This window comes from Ranitomeya variabilis, chromosome 7 (genome assembly GCF_051348905.1).
Source record: "Ranitomeya variabilis isolate aRanVar5 chromosome 7, aRanVar5.hap1, whole genome shotgun sequence".
Taxonomy (NCBI): domain Eukaryota; kingdom Metazoa; phylum Chordata; class Amphibia; order Anura; family Dendrobatidae; genus Ranitomeya; species Ranitomeya variabilis.
Genome location: NC_135238.1, coordinates 136,071,919 through 136,093,424, shown reverse-complemented (window position 1 = coordinate 136,093,424; position 21,506 = coordinate 136,071,919). Strand labels below are relative to the sequence as shown.

At 43.2% G+C, this 21,506-nt stretch overlaps 1 protein-coding gene across 6 annotated transcripts in view; it reads right to left on the bottom strand.

The window, feature by feature from the left end:
* Positions 1 to 21,506, bottom strand: part of MDH1B (malate dehydrogenase 1B) — an 80,977-nt gene that overhangs the window by 40,993 nt on the left and 18,478 nt on the right. For all 6 annotated transcript variants that reach the window (XM_077275741.1, XM_077275744.1, XM_077275743.1 and 3 more), the window contains exons 2-4: positions 20,020 to 20,132; positions 19,222 to 19,356; positions 14,549 to 14,691 (exon numbers count right to left, since the gene is read on the bottom strand). In XM_077275741.1, the coding sequence (XP_077131856.1) occupies positions 14,549 to 14,691; positions 19,222 to 19,356; positions 20,020 to 20,132 (391 nt within the window). The remainder of the gene's footprint in view (positions 1 to 14,548; positions 14,692 to 19,221; positions 19,357 to 20,019; positions 20,133 to 21,506) is intronic.

Below are 21,506 nucleotides of genomic sequence, written 5' to 3'. Positions count from 1 at the left end.
ACGAAGGCGATGCTTCCGGCGCTCATTAATCTCGCGCCTCTGAACGGAATCAATTTGCATGGGCAACTCCTCCACCTCCCGAGAGGTTTTACCTGCAGGCTCTTTGGAAGGAAGGGAAAAGTTAGAAATACGGCTATATGCAGCAAACTTCTCCTGCCTACGCTCAGTAAGGCGAATGTCTATGCGCACACAATGCTGTATAAATGTCTCTAGTTCTTGTGGTGACTCAGAGCGAGCTAGTTCATCTTTTACAATACTAGACAGACCCCTTTTAAAAATAGGCAATTGTGCATAACTGAAAACTTAAACTATCTGCGCTGGAGTCAAAAAGTAAGGGAACCATATATGGAGCAAGTATTAAATACAGTTAGATTGCTGCAAACAAATATATAAAAAAAGGGAATATATAAGAACCTGATGATGAAGGCAGGAGCCTGGAGCTAGGACCGTTAGTGTGCCGCTGCTCGGCTTTGGTAGGTGCTCTGCTTACCGCAGGACCTTCCGTGACGTCACGTACACGTGATTCCTCACGTGACAGCCTATGGATAGTGAGAAGGACCAATTCCTTCTGGAATTGGTCACCTACCAAAGCCGAGCAGCGTGCAGAGACTGTACGGAGGTATAGAGCACAGGAGTTTCTGTCACCGGCTGGGACAGTACCTGTAGCGCATACCCCTGAAGATCTAACCAAGCCCTTATCGGATTACCTTTTTCCGGACCATGTGAATGGACTAACCGACAGAAAGACACAGCGGAGAAAGACAACCATACTAACGGTCCTAGCTCCAGGCTCCTGCCTTCATCATCAGGTTCTTATATATTCCCTTTTTTTATATATTTGTTTGCAGCAATCTAACTGTATTTAATACTTGCTCCATATATGGTTCCCTTACTTTTTGACTCCAGCGCAGATAGTTTAAGTTTTCTTTTAATTAAATTATTTATATCACTACAGACCGGTGGTACTGTAGAACTATCAGCTGCAGGTTTCAAAGGTGTGGTAGCGCTTTTGGTACATATACTTTTATAATTGTGCATAACTGTCTCAATTGGCATCTACCGCTAATCTCCTGAATTCAGTAGCATACTCAATAACAGAACGTTTTGCCTGGCGTAAAGACAATAAAGCAGATTCAGCGGTTGCAAGGCGATTAGGATCATCAAACATTAATGCCATAGCGGCCAAGAAATCATCCAAGTTATTTAACCGGGGGTCACGAGACTCAATCATCGGATTCGCCCAGGCGAGAACTCGTGAGGTCAGCAGCATTATTACACACACTACTTTGGATCTATCAGTAGGAAAATGGTCAGCCTGCACATCAAAATATAGCATACATTGATTCACAAAGCCACGAAATTTGTCGTGATCACCATTAAATCTGAATGGGGGCAACTTAGGTGGGCTAGCTGGTGGCGGTTGCCCAGAGGGTAAAGTCACTTGTGCAGCTATTTGCGTGCTTATGTCCTGAAAAGCCCGTCCATACTGGGACTCTATGCCAGCAAGTTTGTTTTCCTGGGCTGCCATGCGGGTGCTTAAGTCCTGCAAAGTTTGTCCAAACACTTGTTGATTGTGTTCAATGCTTCCAAACGTCTTTTGCAGACCTTGCACATCTTTCTGCAGTGATCTAATTCTGGAAAACACCTGCTCTAATCTGCTTTCTGCAGTCATTGTTCCAACAGTCTCCTCCTTTCTGGCTAGAGTATCCTGTAATAATTATAGGGGATAACTCAGGAGACTCTTTGCGTGGAACAAGACAACTACAGGACACAGCTTTATAAGTGGTAAAGTCTATATTATCACACGGTGATTCAAACAGGTGCAGAGAGAAACTCAAGTCCACAACACTTGGTGTAAATATTAAACGCAGCTTAGCAGTCTATAGGGAACTTCAGAGGAAAATGCAATCACGCAGAAGGTCTATGAAGCACAGTTATTCTTGAGGATACTTGACACGAATAAGTCCTTGTCTTAGTCCAAACACAGATAGATAAGCTTATAAGGCAGTTCAAGCAATGTCTTATCTCAGCCAGGAAGGCCTGGGTGATAATCTCAGGTTTAAGAAGAGCAGCAACAGCTTACATGTCCAGCAAATGCAGATGGAAGTAAACACGAGCAGCAGATAAAGGAGGATTACTGGAAACTGGTGTATGCAGCAGGAACTCAGAGCAGAGTAGCAGGATAACCACACAGGTTCACAGGAACAGGTATATAGCCAGGGAGTCACCAGAGTAAGGAGCTGGATGCAAGGCAGAATACTCTAGCACAGACTGAAGGCTGGGGTGGAGTTTTATAGCAGGAAGACACAGTGCAAATGAGACCAAAGACGCCATCTTGGAAAAGGGCAGTATTGCACAAAAGGTAATAAAAATGTTCAGAGTCCTGACAGCCCTCCACCAGTCGGGCCTTTGTGGCAGAGTGGCCCGACAGAAGCCTCTCCTCAGTGCAAGAAATATGAAAGCCTGCATAGAGTTTGCTAAAAAACACATGAAGGACTCCCAGACTATGAGAAATAAGATTCTCTGGTCTGATAAGACAAAGATAGACCTTTTTGGTGACAATTCTAGGCGGTATGTGTGGAGAAAACCAGGCACTGCTCATCACCTGCCCAATACAATCCCAACAGTGAAACATGATGGTGGCAGCATCATGCTATGGGGGTGTTTTTCAGCTCTAGGGACAGGACGACTGGTTGTCATTGAAGGAAACATGAATGTGGCCAAGTACAGAGATATCCTGGATGAAAACCTCTTCTAGAGTGCTCTTGACCTCAGACTTGGCCAAATGTTTACCTTCCAACAAGACAATGACCCTAAGCACACAGCTAAAATAACAAAGGAGTGGCTTCAGAACAACTCTGTGACCATTCTTGACTGGCCCAGCCAAAGCCGTGACCTAAACCCAATGAGCATCTCTGGAGAGACCTGAAAATGGCTGTCCACCAACGTTCACCATCCAACCTGACGGAACTGGAGAGGATCTGCAAGGAAGAATGGCAGAGGATCCCCAAATCCAGGTGTGAAAAAATTGTTGCATCATTAGCAATGAGACTCATGGCTATACTAGCTCAAAAGGGTGCTTCTACTCAATACTGAGCAAAGGGTCTGAATACTTATGACCATGTGATATTTCAGTTTTTCTTTTTTAATAAATTTGCAAAAATTACTACATTTTCTTTTTCAGTCAAGATGGGGTGCAGAGTGTACATTAATGAAAAAAAATAACTTTTTTGAATTTACCAAATGGCTGCAATGAAACAGAGTGAAAAATTTAAAGGGGTCTGAATACTTTCCGTACCCCCCTGTATATTAGGAAATGTTATTGATGAAAATCATGCTCTGTATGTAGTAGATTGTAGGTGGCGTATAAATTGCATCACTTTAAGAAAACTTGGTATGAGTGTAAATCCATCTCAGCAGCTTTGTGTGGGGATGTTGCAGGTTTACGCCAAAGTTAGTGGTTTGTGTTTTGGTAATTAGTAAACTATATAGTGAAGGTTGCTTTTATCTTGAGGATAATCTGAAGATTGGATAACTGGACACAGAAATATTTGTTAGCGATAACCCCATATAGAGGCAAGTGTACAAGTCAATATCTGTATAGGCAGTTGAACATCTATTTTGGAATAGGAGCTGTTTAATAGGGCTATCACCCCACAAAATGATTAACCCCTTCACCCCCTAGCCTGTTTTCACCTTCATGGCCAGGTCAAATTTTTAAATTCTGACCACTGTCACTTTATGACGTTATAACTCCGGACCACTTCAACGGATTCCACAGGTTCTGAGACTGTTTTTTCGTGACATATTGTACTTCATGCTAGTGGTAATATTTGTTTGATATGACTTGTGTTTATTTGTGAAAAAATGGAAATTTGGTGAAATTTTTGGCAATTTTAACCCCTTCACCCCCAAGGGTGGTTTGCACATTATGGACCGGGCCAATTTTTACAATTCTGACCACTGTCCCTTTATGAGGTTATAACTCTGGAACGCTTCAACGGATCCTGGTGATTCTGACATTGTTTTCTCGTGACATATTGTACTTCATGATAGTGGTAAAATTTCTTTGATATTACCTGCGTTTATTTGTGAAAAAAATGGAAATGTGGCGAAAATTTTGAAAATTTCGCAATTTTCCAAATTTGAATTTTTATGCAATTAAATCACAGTGATATGTCATATGTCACACAAAATACTTAATAAGTAACATTTCCCACATGTCTACTTTACATCAGCACCATTTTGGAACCAAAATTTTTTTTTGTTAGGGAGTTATAAGGGTTAAAAGTTGACCAGCAATTTCTCATTTTTACAACACCATTTTTTTTAGGGACCACATCTCATTTGAAGTCATTTTGAGGGGTCTATATGATAGAAAATACCCAAGTGTGACACCATTCTAAAAACTGCACCCCTCAAGGTGCTCAAAACCACATTCAAAAAGTTTATTAACCCTTCAGGTGTTTCACAGGAATTTTTGGAATGTTTAAATAAAAATGAACATTTAACTTTTTTTCACACAAAATTTACTTCAGCTCCAATTTGTTTTATTTTACCAAGGGTAACAGGAGAATATGGACCCCAAAAGATGTTATACAATTTGTCCTGAGTACGCCGATACCCCATATGTAGGGGTAAACCACTGTTTGGGCGCATGACAGAGCTCGAAAGCGAAGGAGCGCCATTTGACTTTTCAATGCAAAATTGACTGGAATTGAGATGGGACGCCATGTTGCGTTTGGAGAGCCACTGATGTGCCTAAACATTGAATCCCCCCTACAAGTGACACGATTTTGGAAAGTAGACCCCCTAAGGAACTTATCTAGATGTGTTGTGAGCACTTTGACCTACCAAGTGCTTCACAGAAGTTTATAATGCAGAACCGTAAAAATAAAAAATCATATTTTTTCACAAAAATGATTTTTCGCCCCCAATTTTTTATTTTCCAAAGGGTAAGAGAAGAAATTGGACCCCAAAAGTTGTTGTACAATTTGTCCTGAGTACGCTGATACCCCATATGTGGGGGTAAACCACTGTTTGGGCGCATGGGAGAGTTCGGAAGGGAAGGAGCGCCGTTTGACTTTTCACTGCAAAATTGACAGGAATTGAGATGGGACGCCATGTTGCGTTTGGAGAGCCACTGATGTGCCTAAACATTGAAACCCCCCCCACAAGTGACACCATTTTGGAAAGTAGACCCCCTAAGGAACTTATCTAGAGGTGTGGTGACCCACCAAGTGCTTCACAGAAGTTTATAATGCAGAGCCGTAAAAATAAAACAAAAATTTTTTCCCACAAAAATTATTTTTTAGCCCCCAGTTTTGTATTTTCCCGAGGGTAACAGGAGAAATTGGACCCCAAAAGTTGTTGTCCAATTTGTCCTGAGTACGCTGATACCCCATATGTGGGGGGGAACCACCGTTTGGGCGCATGGGAGGGCTCGGAAGGGATGGAGCGCCATTTGGAATGCAGACTTAGATAGAATGGTCTGCAGGCATGACATTGCGTTTGCAGAGCCCCTAATGTACCTAAACAGTAGAAACCCCCCACAAGTGACACCATTTTGGAAAGTAGACCCCCTAAGGAACTCATCTAGATGTGTTGTGAGAGCTTTGAACCCCCAAGTGTTTCACTACAGTTTATAACGGAGAGCCGTGCAAAAAAAAAAATTTTTTTTTTCCACAAAAATTATTTTTTAGCCCCCAGTTTTGTATTTTCCCAAGGGTACTAGGAGAAATTGGACCCCAAAAGTTGTTCTCCAATGTGTTCCGAGTACGCTGATACCCCATATGTTGGGGTAAACCCCTGTTTGGGCGCACGGGAGAGCTTGGAAGGGAAGAAGCACTGATTTACTTTTTCAACGCAGAATTGGCTGGAATTGAAATCGGACGCCATGTCACATTTGGAGAGCCCCTGATGTGCCTAAACAGTGGAAACCCCCAATTATAACTGAAACCCTAATCCAAACACACCCCTAACCCTAATCCCAACGGTAACCCTAACCACATCTCTAACCCAGACACACCCCTAACACTAATCCCAACCCTATTCCCAACCGTAAATGTAATCCAAACCCTAACCCTAACTTTAGCCCCAACCCTAGCCCTAACCCTAATGGGAAAATGGAAATAAATACATTTTTTAATTTTTTTAAATTTTTCCCTAACTAAGGGGGTGATGAAGGGGGGTTTGATTTACTTTTATAGCGGGTTATTTAGCGGATTTTTATGATTGGCAGCCGTCACACACTGAAAGACGCTTTTTATTGCAAAAAATATTTTTTGCGTTACCACATTTTGAGAGCTATAATTTTTCCATATTTGAGTCCACAGAGTCATGTGAGGTCTTGTTTTTTGTGGGACGAGTTGACGTTTTTATTGGTAACATGTTCGGGCACGGGAGATTTTTTTGATCGCTTTTTATTCCGATTTTTGTGAGGCAGAATGACCAAAAACCAGCTATTCATGAATTTCTTTTGGGGGAGGCGTTTATACCGTTCCGCATTTGGTAAAATTGATAAAGCAGTTTTTTTCTTCGGGTCAGTACGATTACAGCGATATCTCATTTATATAATTTTTTTTATGTTTTGGCGCTTTTATACGATAAAAGCTAATTTATAGAAAAAATAATTATTTTGGCATCGCTTTATTCTGAGGACTATAACTTTTTTATTTTTTCGCTGATGATGGTGTATGGCGGCTCGTTTTTTGTGGGACAAGATGACGTTTTCAGCGGTACCATGGTTATTTATATCCGTCTTTTTGATCGCGTGTTATTCCACTTTTTGTTTGGCGGTATGAGAATAAAGCGTTGTTTTTTGCCTCGTTTTTTTTTTTTTTTTTTTTTTACGGTGTTCACTGAAGGGGTTAACTAGTGATATAGTTTTATAGGTGGGGTCGTTACGGACGCAGCGATACTAAATATGTGTACTTTTATTGTTTGATTTTTTTTTATTTAGATAAAGAAATGTATTTATGGGAATAATTTTTTTATTTTATTTATTTATTTAGGAATTTTTTTTTTATTTTTTTTTTTACACATGTGGACATTTTTTTTTTACTTTTTTACTTTGTCCCAGGGGGGGACATTACAGATCGGTGATTTGACAGTGTGCACAGCACTCTGTCAAATCGGCGATCTCACTTAGAGTGCAGCAAGCTTACCAGCGCCTGCACTGAGCAGGCACTCGGTAAGCCACCTCCCTCCCTGCAGGACCCGGATGCCGCGGCCATCTTGGATCCGGGACCTGCGGCGAGGAGGGAGGTAGGAGACCCTCGGAGCAACGCGATCACATCGCGTTGCTCCGGGGGTCTCAGGGAAGCCCGCAGGGAGCCCCCTCCCTGCGCGATGCTTCCCTATACCGCCGGTACACCGCAATCATGTTTGATCGCGGTGTGCCGGGGGTTAATGTGCTGGGGGCGGTCCGTGACCGCTCCTGGCACATAGTGCCGGATGTCAGCTGCGATAGTCAGCTGACACCCGGACGCGATCGGCCGCGCTCCCCCCGTGAGCGCGGCCGATCGCATATGACGTACTATTCCGTCCTTGGGAAGTAGGGCCCACCCCACATGGACGGAATAGTACGTCTAATGACAGAAAGGGCTTAAAACTTTTTATACCCCTAAACCAGAGAGTTATGTCACACAAAATAGTTAATAAATATTACTTTACACTATACACCAGCACAATTTATTTTAAACATATTTTTGTTAGGAAGTTAGAAGGGCTAAAAATTTACCAGCAATTTGTAATTTTTTCCAACAATATTTACAAAATCATTTTTTAGGGACCACATCACATCTGAAGTGACTTTGGAGGGGCCAATATAACAGAAAATACTCAAAATGACATAATTCTAAAACTGCACCCCTCACCACATGCAAGAAGTTTATTAATCCTTCAGGTCATTCACAGGAATTAATGCAACGTGCAAGTTAAAAATGAACATTTTACTTTAGTCAAAAAATGTTTTACTTTAGCCCCAAATCTTGCATTTTCACAAGGGTAAGAGGAGAAAATGGATCCCAAAATTTGTTGTGCAATTTCTTTTGAGTATGCCAATACCCCATAAATGTGGTAAAACTACTGGACGCACGGCAGGGCTCGGAAAGAAAGGGGAACCGCTTTAGTTTTTGAATGCAAAAATGTCTGAAATCGAGAACGGACGCCCTGTTGCGTTTGGAGAGCCCCTGATGGGCTTAAACAGTGGAAACCCCCACAAGTGACCCCATGTTGGAAACTTGACCCCTCAAGATACTTATCTAGATGTGTGGTGAGCACCTTGAAACCCATGGTGCTTTCCCACAAAAATGTTATTTTAGCCCCAAATTTTGCATTTTCACAAGGGTAACAGGAAGCAATGCACAGTACAATTTGTTGTGCTATTTTACCTGAGAACCTGATACCCAATATGTGGAGGAAAACTACTGTTTTGGTGCACTGCAGGGCTCGGAAGGAAAGGAGAGCCTTTTGACTTTTTGAACGCAAAATTGGCTGGAAACGTTAGCGGACACCGTATAACGTTTGGCGAGCCCCTGATGTGCCCAAACAGTGGAAACTAGACCCCTAAAGGAATCTATCAAGATGTGTAGTGAGCACTTTGAACCCCTAGGTGCTTCACAGAAGTTTATAACGTTGAAAATGAAAAAATTAATTTTTCCTGAAAAAATGTTGGTTTTGTCACAAATTTAGGTAACAGGGGCCAAATGGACGATACAATATGTTGTAATTTTTTTCCTGAGTACACGGACACCCCATATGTGGACGAAAACTACTTTTGAGGCACAGTGTAAAGCTAAGAAGGGAAGAAGCGCCGTATTGGAGTTTATATTTTGCTGGAATGGTTTGAAGGTGCTGTCACATTGGCAAAGCCCATGAGGTGCCAGAACAGCACAAACCCCCCAATAATTGACCTCACTTTACAAACTACATCTCTCAATGAATTCATCTAGGAGTGCAGTGAATATATTGACACCACTGGTGTGTCACAGAATTTTATACCACTGGGCAGAGAAAAAAAAATACTTACATTGTTTACAACCAAAATTTTGTTTTAGCCCCAGATTTTACATTTTCACTCCCCATAAGTGGCTGTATAGTACTGCTTAGCCATATGGTGAGACTCGGCAGGGAAGGAGCACTATTTGCCTCCTGGAACACAGATTTTCCTAGAATAGTTTGTGGACTCCATATACAGAGCTCCTAAATGCTAGAAGAGCAGAATCTCCCTTCAAGTGACCCCATTTTAAAAATTATATCCCTTTGGGAATTTATCTACAGATGTAGTGATGATTTTGACTCCATAGGTGTTTTCCAGAAACAAGCAGCAGTGGATGTTGCTGAGTAAAAATTACAAAATTGTCGTTTTTTCATTTTCACAGATCAACACTGTAAAATTCTATGAAGCACCTGGGGTTGAAATTGCTCACCACACATCTAGATAAATTCCTGGAGGGGTTCTAGTTTCCAAAATGGGTCATTTGTGGGGGGTTTCCATTGTTTAGGCACATCGAGGCTCTCCAAATGCGACATGACACCTGCAGATCATTTTGTCAATGTCTGCATTCCAAAACATCACTCCTTCCTTTCTGAGCTCTGCTGTGTGACCAAACAGTAGTTTTACTCTGGATATGGGTTATCTGCGTACTCAGGAGAAATTACACAACAAATTTTGGATTCCATTTTCTCCTGTTACCCTAGTGAAAATAAAAAATTGGGGCTAAAATACCATGTTTTAGAAAAATCTACAAGTGAACGTTATAAACTTCTGTGAAGCATCTGGAGGTTCAAGGTGCTCACCACACATCTAGATACAATTATTTTAGGGGTCTAGTTTCCAAAATGGGGTCACTTGTAGGGGGGGTTTCCACTGTTTAAGCACACAAGGGACTCTCCAAAAGGGACATGGTGTCTGCTAATGATTACAGAAAATTTGGGGTTCAAAAAGTCAAATGGCGCTCCTTCCATTCTAAGCCCTGTTCTGCACCCAAACAGTAGTTTTCCCCCACATATGGGGTATCAGCGTAGGAGAAATTGCACAACAAATTTTGGTGTCCATTTTCTCCTTTTATCCTTGTGAAAATAAATAAAATTGGGTCTAAATTAAACTTTTTGTGAAAAAAATGTAAATGTTATTTTTTCCTTCCACATTGCAAAAATTCTTGTGAAGCACCTGAAGGGTTAATAAACATTGAATGTGGTTTTGAGCATATTGAGGGGTGTAGTTTTAGAATGATGGCAATTTTGGTATTTTCTGTTATATAGGCCCTCAAAGTCACTTCAAATATGATATGGTCCCTAAAAAATGTTTTTTTAAAATTTTGTTGGAAAAGTGAGAAATCACTAGTCAACTTTCAAACCTTCTACCTTCCTAACAAAAATTTTGTTCATGTAAAGTAGACACGTGGGATATGTTATGAATTAACTATTTTGTGTGACATTCTGTATCTGTTTGGTTTAGGAGCATAAAAAGTAAAAGTTTGAAAATTGCAAAATTTTCGCCAAATTTCCAATATTTTTACAAATAAATGCAAGTCATATTGAACAAATTTTATTACTACCATGAAGTACAATATGTCACGAGAAAACAGTCTCAGAATCGTCAGGATCCGTTGAAACGTTCCAGACTTATTACTACATAAAGTGACACTGGTGAGAATTGTAAAATTTGGCCTGGTTCTGAAGGTGAAAACAGGCTCGGGTGGGGGTGAAGGGGTTAAAGGTTAGAAGTTGTCAGGCATCCAATATGCAGGCACTTTATCTGAACAATGTGCCCATTAAAGTCCCAAGAGACATTTATACAGTGATAGATGTTATTTATATAGCCAATCCCTAGTCTGCACGAGGTGCATAGTAGCAATCTCTCAGGAAGATGACGATATTGAGGTTTGCAGTGAGGATATACTATTACAGTGAAGCCCAAGGCACCTGTACATTGCTGGGCTGAGATGGCCGGCGGCCTTGTGTTTCTCAGCATTCAACATTCAATACGACTGTACAGATCACGGAGACACAGTCTGCCTTGTGCCAGTGAGATATCGCTTTGATCCCGGCCAGCGGGTTATCTGAGCAGATGTAGCGACGGCCTCAGCAATCATCCACTTATCAGGTCGGGCAGTCTTGGACTAGCTTCTAAAGGCCCCGTCTCACACAGCGACGCTGCAGCTATACAGACAACGATGCTGATCGCTGCAGCGTCGCTGTTTTGTCGCTGTGTGGTTGCTGGGGAGCTGTCACACAGACAGCTCTCTCCAGCGACCAACGATCAGGGGAACGACTTCGGCATCGTTGAAACTGTCTTCAACGATGCCGAAGTCCCCCTGCAGCACCCGGGTAACCAGGGTAAACATCGGGTTACTAAGCGCAGGGCCGCGCTTAGTAACCCGATGTTTACCCTGGTTACCAAAAAAAACAAACACTACATACTCACCATCTGTTGCCCGTCAGGTCCCTTGCCGTCTGCTTCCCGCTCTGACTGTGTGCCGCCGTACACTGAGAGCAGAGCGCAGCGGTGACGTCACTGCTGTGCTCTCACTTTACGGCGGCAGTCAGAGCAGGAAGCAGACGCCAAGGGACCTGACGGGCAACAGATGGTGAGTATATACTGTTTGTTTTTTTTTTACATTTACGCTGGTAACCAGGGTAAACATCGGGTTACTAAGCGCGGCCCTGCGCTTAGTAACCCGATGTTTACCCTGGTTACCAGTGAAGACATCGCTGGATCGGTGTCACACACACCGATTCAGCGATGTCAGCGGGACCTCAACGACCAAAAAAAGGTCCAGGCCATTCTGACACGACCAGCGATCTCGCAGCAGGGGCCTGATCGCTGGTACGTGTCACACATAGCGAGATCGCTACTGAGGTCGCTGTTGCATCACAAAACTTGTGACTCAGCAGCGATCTCGCTAGCGATCTCGCTATGTGAGACGGGGCCTTAAAAGTGACTCCAATTGTCATTGGAATTTGTATAACTGATTCACTTACCGATATTCACAAATGACAAACATGCAACGATTGGGAAGGGCGCAAACACTGTTTCACAGCGCTGTATATTATTATTTTCATTTTATTACCACTCCATGAAAGAGAAAAAACAAAACCCAAGTTATCCCTAGTTGTAGTGTAGGCTCACTATTTCTGTAAATATCACTATAATATACAGTGCCTTGGGAAAGTATTGACCCCCTTAGCATTTTTTGTGTTTTGCTACCTCACAACCTGAAATTTCAGTTTTTTCGGAGGGTTTGCATAATTTGATGTAAAGAACATTTGGTTTTCTTTTTATTGTTAAGCAAGCAACAAATACAACAAAATTACTGAAAATGTCAGTGTGCATAACTATGCACCCCACCACACCATCCCAAAGTCAGTACTTTATAGAGACTCTTTTTGCATCAATTAAAGCTGCAAGTCGCTTTGGATAAGTCTCTATGAGGTTTCCACATCTTGCCACTAGGAGTTTGGTCCATTCGTCAAGGCAAAACTGCTCCAGCTCCTTCATGTTAGATGGTTTCCTCTGGTGAACAGCAGTCTTCAAGTCTGACCACAGACTCTCAATTGGATTAAGGTCTGGGTTTTGACTAGGCCACTTTGCTTTGGATCACTGTCCTGTTGGAAGGTCTCATCTGACCACAGCACCTTCCTCCATACATTTGGGGAGTCTCCCACACGTTTTTTGGAAACTCAAAACGAGCCTTACAATTTTTGAGTGTAAATAAATGCTTTTTTCTGCCCACTCTTCCATAAAGGCCACCTCTATGGAATGTACTGCTTATTGTGGTTGTATGCGCAGATACTCCAGGCTCTGCTTGGGAACTCTGCAGCTCCTTCAGGGTTACCTTTGGTCTCTATGTTGCCTCTCTTATTAATGCCCTTCTTGCCCGGGCTTAGAGTTTTGGTGAGCGGCCCTCTCTTGGCAGGTTTGTTGTGCTACCATGTTCTTTACATTTGTTAATCATGGATTTGATGGTGCTCCGGGCATCATCAGAGATTGGGATATTTTTTATAACCCAACTCTGACTTGGACTTGTACTTCTCAACAACTTTGTCCCTGACTTGTTTGGAGATCTCCTTGGTCTTCATGGTGTTGGTTGGTTATTGGGGCCTCTTGTTTAATGGTGTTGCAGCCTCTGTGGCCTTCTAGAAAAGATGTGTATATACTGACAGACCATGTGACACATAGATGGCACACAGGTGGACTTACTTTCACTAAGCATGTGGCTTACGAAGGGAATTGCTTGCACCAGAAATATTTAGGGGCATCATAGCAAAAGGGGTGAATACATATGCGCATGACAATTTTTAGTTATTGGATCCCATAAATTTAATTTATGCTTATATTTTTCTCACAAAATAGATAAAAAGCTAAGGGGGCGAATACTTTTGCAAGCCACTGTAATATCAGTCACTCTGTTGCATCATTTGCGCTCATGTAAATATTATAATTAAAAACTGTACTAAAACAGCAAGTCTCCCGTCCTGACCTTTGCTCCAATAGTATCTTACTGGTATGCTTCAAGACAGCCAACCGTAGTCTGTCCCTAAAGAACATGTCCACCACAAATGCTTGCTAGCTGTGGTGTCACCTCCACACACCCGCTGATCTGTGCTCACTGCATTCTCTGTTAGTGGAGAGCTGGCTGAATTTTCATAGAGCTCATTCCATTTTAGTAGTGAAGTTGCAGAATGAGCGCCGTAGTATTTTCGGATAAATGCCGTGTTAATGTTCTGCACTGCATATCATCTCTTAAAAACATTGTCTTCTTTAAAAGATTGGAACTCTGGAGGTTAAGGGGGGGCATAAAATACCAACAGAAAGGAACAAACTGAGCTGTTCCTCACCTTCCCGGAGTCCAGCCCTTGCTCTTGCCGCTGCTCCGGTGATTGAGTGCAGGCAGCAGAGGTGAGGTCACATACATACACGGTGCTGCAGTCAATCACTGAGCTCAGGGGGCCCATACTGTGGACATCAGGGCTGCTGTACTGAGTGACTGGCTGCAGCGCTGTTAACATGACATCACTGCTGCAGCCTGTGCAAAATTACCAGAAAAACAGTGAGGCAGCGCTGGACCATGGGGTGGTGAGTAGCAGCTCAGTTTGTTTCTTTTATGCCTCCATTAGCCTTTGGAAAGATGATGTTTCTCATAAGACAGATTGGTCTCTTTTTGTACCAACATTCGGGTTTTTAGACAGAGCTCTTTTGAAAATGGAGTAAAATGCTTTTCAAAAATACAGTATATTAAAAAGTTTTGCCAAACCCCTGTCCTCCGCTTTATCTGCTGACTGCACTGTCTACAGAAGACATGGGTAGGGGATAGTTACACATGGATCTCACTGTAAGTCTATGGGGAATTCTGATGGTGAGGCGGACTGTGGGATGAATTCACCTCGGATTTCACCCTTTTCATTGCAAAGGATAAAATCTGCAATGAAACTTCAGAGTTTTTCCACACATTTGAAAATCTACAGCATGTGAACAAAAATGTTGAGCTGCACTTTACCAAATAGAAAGTGACAAACAGCACAGTTGTTTTTTCCACCATACCCAGTAATCCAGATATGGAGCGGATTGAACTGCTTCCTAACGTTATCTTCCTCTTCTGCTAAATCAAGGTGGGTTTGCATATTCTCTGCTGAAATCCCCTTCATTAGATCACTCATCATGGCTGATGTTACATTGTAATACTCCTGAAAAACATCATAATAAAGCAAAAATAAGAATGTAATGTAATAAAGAAAGCTTTGTTTCTGATAAATATTATAAATGATTGACAAGACTGCGCATAAGAATGCTAAATGTCAGTGTGTACAGTACTTCCATTTACAGACACATAGAAGAGCACAGGTAGCACCTCTATATTACTTATAAGCCATAATGAATTTGGAGGTTGGTTAGAGTCAATCAAATAATAATAACTGAATATAAATCCCAGTATGCAGCCCCATTTGCTCTGGAGGAACAATGGATACAATTTCTGAAATTAAATGGTAATTCCCAAAATTGCAGCATTTTTCAGAAAGCGCAATATAAAATTTCTGTCTCGCACTTTTATGTCTTTATTTTCTCCAATCTGCCCTATGTGCATCCAGCGTCACATAGCTAAATGGGAGGTCCTATGCTTACACTGCTATAACTACATTTCTTAACCGCACACTGCTTCTCCTTAGTGCTGCAGACCCCTACCTCTCCTATGTGCTTCTAACTCACCCCACCTCTCAGAGCTCGACTGGAAACTAGCTGACTGAGGAATATGTAAAACAGCATAGCCATTCCAAACAGATCTGCTATAATGGGCTCAGCTCTGCTGCATCCACCAGTAATTGGCACATTATCAAGATAATCTATGTGTAGAATGCACACTTTTATATACTGTATGGTCCTGCATAAAACTCTGCCTGAAGGATTTTATCATCTGCCATCAGCAAAACACAATTGCCTCCACAACAGAGCTTGTAAAAACAAGACAAAGCTGAGCTGAAGAAAGCAAGGCTGACTTGTATTTGATGCCTGCTGCTGATAGATAAATGGTGTACAACTGGAAATCCTGTTCTATAGATGCATATGGCAGAGGATTATCTTCTGCCATATACATTAATAGAGCAGCATTTTCAGATTCACATAACTGATCTGTCAGCAGCAGGCAGTAAAGACCGCTCAGCCCAGTCTCTTTCTTGCTTGTGTGATCTCTGGCAATGCCTCCTTTTATTTAAAATAGGCTCTGGAGGCACATTCTCCTGCAGATCAATGTCCGGCCCATAGAATACCTCCCAACTTTCAACGAAGGGAAAGAGGGACACAGTCAGTGGCGCGCGCAGCGCGCCGCAGCAAATTTTAGGCCACACCTCTGACCACACGCATTTCACAACTAGTCACACCCCAACCACACCCATTTAGCACTTCTGATCACAATGTTTCGTAAACAATAATTATAAACAAAAAAAAATATGGCCACACATGACTCTCCATACTGTGTAATGGCCACACATGACGCTCCACACTTTATAATGGCCACACATGACGCTCCACACTGTATAATGGCCACACATGACGCTCCATACTGTATAATGGCCCCAAATGATGCTGCGTACAGTGTACTGGCCCCATGTGATGCTCCATACAGTATAATGGGCCCACATGATGCTGCATACTGTATAATGGCCACACATGATGCTCCATACTGTATAATGGCCACATGATGCTCCATACTGTATAATGGCCACACATGACGTTCCATACTGTATAATGGCCATTGGCCACATTATGCTCCATACTGTATAATAGCCCCACAGGATGCTTCGTACTGTATAATGGCCACACATGATGCTGCGTACTGTATAATGGCCACACATGATGTTCCATACTGTATAATGGCCACACATGATGTTCCTTACTGTATAATGGCTCCACATGATGCTCCATACTGTATAATGGCCACACAGTGCCCCATACTGTATAATGGCCACACATAATGCTCCATACTATATAATGGCCACATTATGCTCCATACTGTATAATGGCCACACATGATGCTCCATACTGTATAATGGCCCCAAATGATGCTGCGTACACTGTACTGGCCCCACGTGATGCTCCATACAGTATAATGGGCCCACATGATGCTGCATACTGTATAATGGCCAGATATGATGCTCCATACTGTATAATGGCTCCACATGATGCTCCATACTGTATATTGGCCACACAGTGCTCCATACTGTATAATGGCCACACAGTGCTCCATACTGTATAATGGCCACACATGATGCTCCATACTGTATAATAGCCACATGATGCTCCATACTGTATAATGGCCACATTATGCTCCATACTGTATAATGGCCACATATGATGCTCCATACTGTATATTGGCCACACAGTGCCCCATACTGTATAATGGCCACACATGATGCTCCATACTGTATAATGGCTCCACATGATGCTCCATACTGTATATTGGCCACACAGTGCTCCATACTGTATAATGGCCACACAGTGTTCCATACTGTATAGTGGCCACACATGATGCTCCATACTGTATAATGGCCACACATGATGCTCCATACTGTATAATGGCCACACATGATGCCCCATACTGTATAATGGCCACATGATGCTCCATACTGTATAATGGCCACATGATGCTCCATACTGTATAATGGCCACACATGATGCTCCATACTGTATAATAGCCCCACTTGATGCTTCGTACTGTATAATGGCCACACATGATGCTGTGTACTGTATAATGGCCACACATGATGCTCCTTACTGTATAATGGCTCCACATGATGCTCCATAGTGTATAATGGCCACACATGATGCTCCATAATGTATAATGGCCACACAGTGCTCCATACTGTATAATGGACACACACAGTTCTCCATACTGTATAATGGCCACACATGATGCTCAATACTGTATAATGGCCACACATGATGCTCCATAGTGTATAATGGCCACACATGATGCTCCATAATGTATAATGGCCACACAGTGCTCCATACTGTATAATGGCCACACATAGTGCTCCATACTGTATAATGGCCACACAGTGCTCTATACTGTATAATGATCCCACATGATGCTCAATACTGTATAATGGCCACACATGATGCTCCATACTGTATAACGGCCACACATGATGCTCCATACTGTATAATGGCCATTGGCCACACATGATGTTCCATAGTGTATAGAGGCCCCACATGATGCTTAATACTGTATAATGACCCCCCCTCCTGTATGCATGGCTCATATTCCCCCCTGTATGCATGGCTCATATTCCCCCTACCCCTGTATGCATGGCTCATATTTCCACCTCCTGTATGCATGGCTCATATTCCCCCCCTCCCGTATGCATGGCTCATATTTCCCCCTCCTGTATGCATGGCTCATATTCCCCCCCTCCTGTATGCATGGCTCATATTTCCCCCTCCTGTATGCATGGCTCATATTCCCCCCTCCTGTATGCATGGCTCATATTACTCCCCTCTGTATGCATGGCTCATATTCCCCCTCCCCCTGTATGCATGGTCATATTTCCCCCTCCTGTATGCATGGCTCATATTCCCCCCCCCTCTGTATGCATGACTCATATTTCCCCCCCCCTGTATGCATGGCTCATCTCTCCACCCCACCCCACCCCCCACTCCCATCTTGAATGGCGCGGCATACCATCCTCCTTCATCCCCCTACCCTGTCCCCCCGTCCCTCATACTTACCTGTTCCTCACCGCGCGGCCGCGCCGACATCCCTCTGGCTCTGTCCCGACTCCCGGCGCAGCACCTTCTTCCTGCGTGAGCGGTCATGTGATACCGCTCATTAAGGTCATGAATATGCGCATATTCATGACCTTAATGAGCGGTACAACGTGACCGCTCATTCAGGAGCGCTGCAGAAGCCGAGACCAGGCATCGCTGGAGCAGGGTGAGTATCGTCTTCAAGGAGGGTGGGTGGGAGGCGGGCGGCCGGGGTCGGTCGAGAGGTGACCCAGCTTTTATAAAGAAAAAAAAAAAAAAACAACAACAACAAACCTTGCTCAGGTACCGCCCCCTGCATTGTCCCCGCCCTAGGCACGTGATACGGCCCTGCCGGGTGATGTACACACCTCCCAACCAGTGCGGGACAACTAATGTCCCGCCCGGGATCATGGGGCTGACTGTCAAAATCGGGACAGTCCCGCTGGATCCGGGATGGTTGGGAGGTATGCCATAGTCCTGAACAAGTCCTGTACATAGAAGAAAAATGTGGATTTCTCTGGAATAAGATATCAGATCACATATCAAAGTGACATTTTATTCAGCTTCCTATGGCCTACATGACCATATAGACAGCTTAGGATGGTTGATACTGACAGATGCCCTCTAACAATTAGTTATTGGCACAAATGAATAGCTATATATGTACATTATTATAAGACCACATTGTGATATTGGGAATAAACATTTAAAGATATTATTAAATAAGAAAACATGTATATGAACCGATAAGCTTTGGAAAGGAGAAAGTAAAAAATATGAATAAAATGACTATATACACTATGTTATCACAAATATCATTTATTAAAACCAGCCTGGAATGTGTAACACAGGGTTATATTAGTAGCTTGCTGCTATTGCATTTTGCTAAATTACAAGAAACAAACAATTAGGATAATGAGATATATTAAAAAGACATCACATTGATTCATTCACAAAAATACGCTACATGAAATTACCTGGGCATGTTCCATGAAATCATTGAAGCCTCCAAGTAGTAATCCCTTGCTTCCACGATCTAGCAGCTCTCTCCATATTACAGGAGAGCGGTTGTGCTTCCATCCATTTCTTATACATAAGTCCGCCAGCCACTCCTACAGAAGATAAAACAATCTCAGGATTTCTTCTGCACAGACAATAGGACTGGAACACTTTCAGTTTTTGCAGAATGGCTACAAAATTCTGCAGCCTGAAATAACTTTTTTTAGGGTAAAAGTTTTCCGGTAGGCAGGGCTGTGGAGTCGGAGCCCATTTTGGTGGAGTCGGAGGTTTGGCCCTGCCGGTAAGGTACTTTTGACTTTCATTATATGTAATTAACAATCTATAGGAAACCTCCCATATTCCAATCCATTCTTGCCTGTGCCTACACCAATCATAGACATTTGCCCTGGATTGCCGTGTGCCTCCAGGCATTTATGGGCTGATGGCGGCCTTACGGGGAGTGTCACCTCCTGTGGTCACATCAAGAAGAAGCCATGAGAACTAGGAGAGCTAACACTTACTAGTCCTGAAGCTCGGCCGCAGCCCAGCTGTCACCATCACTGGCCGTATAGAAGAGGTCTATAGGGGAGAAGACCACCTGTCCAGCACACGGACACTGCGGATAGGCTCCGGACCATGTGAAAGCGTCATCACAGTGTTCCCTATCTGCTGTGCACGTTGCTGAGATTTGGGTGCCATTTCTACAGAGAACACTGTGTAACTTGGGCAGAATGCCATTCAAAATGAGTACAGAGGTACACGCAGGGATCTCGTACCTCCCAGTTATCAGGGTGTCGTGTCATTTTGTGAATCCGGAAGTTTGGCAGGTTTTTCTGAAGGTAATCTGCTAGGAGTTCAGCTTTGGCATAGTAGGGACAGTCTGCCCTTCCTGTGAATAAAGAAATGAACACATAACAGAAGGGTGAGCACCCAACGAGAGATGCTTATAACATTACAAATGGGCCTCGTAGTCCAGAGCAAGTCAGTCATTAGCCAGAATTCATCAGCTGTGTAAGATTTACATTAAAGGGAATCTGTCAGCAGGTTTTTGCTATGTAATCTGTGAGCACCATGATGTAGTGGAAGAGACCCTGATTCCAACAATATGTCACTTACTGAGCTATGTTTTGCTCTTGTCAATACAGTCAGTGGTTTATCAGCAGTAGATTAACACCACAGGACAACTGTGCTTGCAAGTCCAGCCACACCCCCAGCACTGTAAGCAGCTTTCTGTCTCTATATCACTGGAATCAGGATCTCTGTTCCTACCTCATGCTGTTGTCAGATTACAAAACAAAACACTGCTGACATATTCCCTTTCAATACAAAAAGATGTTAGAGACAACATGGAGGTATGTCCCAATGAGAACAATAGAATTTAAAGGGTTTGCATCAAGATATGAAGTTATTTCCCATCCATATGAATGCACTTCACTGTTGCGTTCCGATTAGCCAGGGGCGGACTGGGCCAGGTGGCAGGAGTGCATATGCCCCCCGGGCCGGTGCCTGAGCAGCTGCACAGGGCCGCTGGAGGACCGGCAGCGATTTTAATACATAGCGCGCCGCATCCCTCCAGCCAGCCCTTTAAAACTAAGCCAGGTCCTGTGTGCGCGCGTTGCCCGCGCTGATAAGTGCCGCGGCGGCCCACGCTAGTGCGCGAGCACGGCCGCGGTCCTAGTTCCTGCGCGTGCTCGTCTGCTGCCCGTGTCAGCGCGGGCAAGCAGGAGACCACGCGCGCACATTTGAAAAGGCCGGCGCGCATAGGACGCCTCCACCTGACCTGACTGTGTCTGACGCTGGCCGGCCTGTACCAGCGTCAGAGAAGACTGCTGCTCACCAATGCCTGGGATCCTCTTCACTGCCGACGCTGGAGAGGACCCAACACATCTCAGCCCTTCATCCTCCCGACCTCCCCCCCCCAATCTCAGGGACCTGGGTGAGTCCCAAGATGATTTTTTAATGTATATACAGCAGTTGCACCTATATAATGTGTATAGACTGCTATATATACGTTATATAGGTGATACTGCTGTATATAATCACTATACCACTAAAATGTATGTATAGCAGCCTATATCTTATATAGGTGACACTGCTACTGATGCGTATATACCTTATATAGGTGACACTGCAGTGTGTGTGTATACATACTGTATATACAGTATACTGTACACACACATGTATGTATACACATATATGTACATGTATACACAGCAGTACCACCGATATAATGTATATACACATAAGTAGCAGTGTTACCTAT